The 2,551-nt window shown below is 42.6% G+C and overlaps 1 protein-coding gene across 1 annotated transcript; it reads left to right on the top strand.

Annotated features, from left to right (window-relative positions):
• Positions 1 to 1,214: 1,214 nt before the first annotated feature.
• LOC125496550 (uncharacterized) lies at positions 1,215 to 2,138 on the top strand. The gene has a single exon (XM_048642045.2). It carries the CDS (start codon positions 1,215 to 1,217, stop codon positions 2,136 to 2,138), a length of 924 nt encoding a protein of 307 aa, XP_048498002.2.
• Positions 2,139 to 2,551: the final 413 nt, after the last annotated feature.

Below are 2,551 nucleotides of genomic sequence, written 5' to 3'. Positions count from 1 at the left end.
GTATTAACAGGCTCTCGCAATTTATTAATACCAACTCTACCTATTGAAACTAGCCTTAATATCAAGTTTATACCTCTCGGCGCATAACCTAATATTGCAACACTATAACAATCAAATCTGGCCAAATTGATTGAATAGACATAAAAACATTCAATAGGAATCAACATGCATTAATAAAAATCAATACTTTAATAAACATCCCTTCTTAATTGATCATGGATCCCCCTAAACCCTAGAAATAAACTACTCAATCATATTTGGGAAAAACATATTCATAAATAAATAAGCAAACATGAATTAACAATAAAGGATTGAATAGGAATAAGAAGAGAAGAGAAATAATACCAATTGTAGAACCAATCTTGCAAAAATCAAAGCTTCTATTGAAAATTCAATGTAATTGGGGAAAAAGCAAAACTAGGGTTCTTCAATAATTCAGAGAAAAAGAGTTCTAATCTTTAATGAATTAATTATGGAAAAAAAACAAAATAGAAAATAAGGTAGGAAATCATAATATTCCCTTGAGTCTTTATACCTTTCTATTTCCTAAAACAACTAGAAAAATAGAGTCTAATTCGTCAAAAGATAAAGCCTTATTCGACTAGGAAACCCGGAATAACCCGCGGCCGCGGGTTTTCGACCTGCGAAACAGCGTCAACTTGCAAAGACCATATCTCCCAAACTAGAAGTTGTATCGGGGCGTGTAATATACCGTTGGAAAGCTCTTCAAGTCTAGTTTCCAACCCCACTGGAATCGCTGAATTCCGATCTCAGGATAATAAGTTATGATCAAAAGAGTGAACATGACTCAATTTCCATACTTCTTTTAATACGTTTCCGCTATGTTTGAGTTGCAATCCGACTTGAAGATGCCCTTTGGACTTCTCATTTGACTTAGCTCCTTCCTAAATGCTTCTCATGCTTAATCTTGTCCAATAATACTCCAATTGTGTTCTCAATACCTGAAAACAATCAAAAACACCGAAAACACACACAAGAGTAATATCTTCTCAACTTAAGTAACTATATGCAATTATGGACCAAGAATGCAACTAAATGATCCTAAAATGCAACCTAAATGCATCATGAAATGCCTATATTAATATGACTCATCAAGAGCCAGGATTCCTAAGAAGATCAATGTGACCCAGCCTTACAAGCTGTATGATGGAGCTGCAGATCCCTATGACCATGTAGCTCAATATAAGCAGAAGATGTGGACCCTGTCCATTCCTGAGCATCTGCTGGAGGCCACCATGTGCAAGTCCTTCGGAGCCACCTTGTCCGGGCCTGCTTTACAGTGGCTGATAAGTCTAAAGCCAGGTAGCATCCAGAATTTCGCTGCTTTAATTAACAAGTTTTATATGCAGTTTGCCAGTAGTACGGTCCTAGAGAAGCATACCGGCGATCTGTACCGCATCACCCAGAAGGCTAATGAAGCTGTGAGGCAGTACCTGGACCGATTCAACAAGGAGATGATCTCTGTCAAGAACCTAGATGTCCCCACCGCTATTGAAGCATTCAGGAGAGGACTAACCTATAAATCTAGATTGTATTATGAATTGACCAGGTACCCATGTGGCACGTTCGAGGAGGTCAGGGCCAGGGCTATGGCTGAAATACGCGTCGAGGAAGACGAGGCGTCCAGATACGTGAGCGAGCCTAGCTACGATCGGAAATCCCAGAACCAGAAGAAGAATGATTGGCGCCACCAGCCATATCAGAAGCGCGAAAGTAATAATGTAGCCAGCAAGGCCACAGGTAAATCAGCTAGTAACGATTACCCTTCCATTGCTTCCTATTGTTTTAACGTGGATGCAGGAGGCGTAGTAAACGCACTAGAAAAGCTGGGAACAACCGCTAGATGGCCACGCAAGCGGTGTAGCTATCATGGCGACCATGGCCATCGAACAGAAGAATGCAATGCTCTCAAAAAGGAAGTGGCCTGGCTGCTCAAGAAGGGCTACCTCGAGCACCTGATGGGGAAGAAGGGGCAGCGAGAAGACAAAGCTGGCCCCAGCCAGCAACAACCTCATCCGCCACCTGAGCCCCTACACGATAAGGTAATCAATTCTATCTCCGGAGGTTCAGAAATATGTGGACTAACATACTCTGCAGCCAAGAGATTTGCCCGATAAAGTTCCAAAACCGCACCAAGCCCGCTGAGGAGCGCTGAAGAGAAAAAGCTCAGGAGTATGACCATCAGCTTCGACGAAGAAGATGGAGATGAGGAAGCTGACAATCATGACGGCCTCGTTGTATCTCTCACCGTCAGCAACTGCCTCATGAAGCGAGTCTTGATAGACAATGGCAGCTCAGCTAATATCATTTTCAAAAGCGCTCTAGAGAGCATGGGCTGCAGGAAGCTGATATCCTCAGAAAGCAACTGTTCTGTTCGGGTTCAATGGCGAGCCAGCTACAACGCTCGGGGAGATCGTGCTGCCCACCTATGCAAAAGGAGTCAACCTCCAAACCAGGTTCAATGTGGTAGATTGTCCCTCAGCATATAATATCATAATGGGACACCATGGATCCAAAAATGCGAGCTGTA

Source organism: Beta vulgaris, chromosome 4 (genome assembly GCF_026745355.1).
Source record: "Beta vulgaris subsp. vulgaris cultivar EL10 chromosome 4, EL10.2, whole genome shotgun sequence".
Taxonomy (NCBI): Eukaryota; Viridiplantae; Streptophyta; class Magnoliopsida; order Caryophyllales; family Amaranthaceae; genus Beta; species Beta vulgaris.
This window is presented reverse-complemented; position numbering and strand designations above follow the sequence as displayed.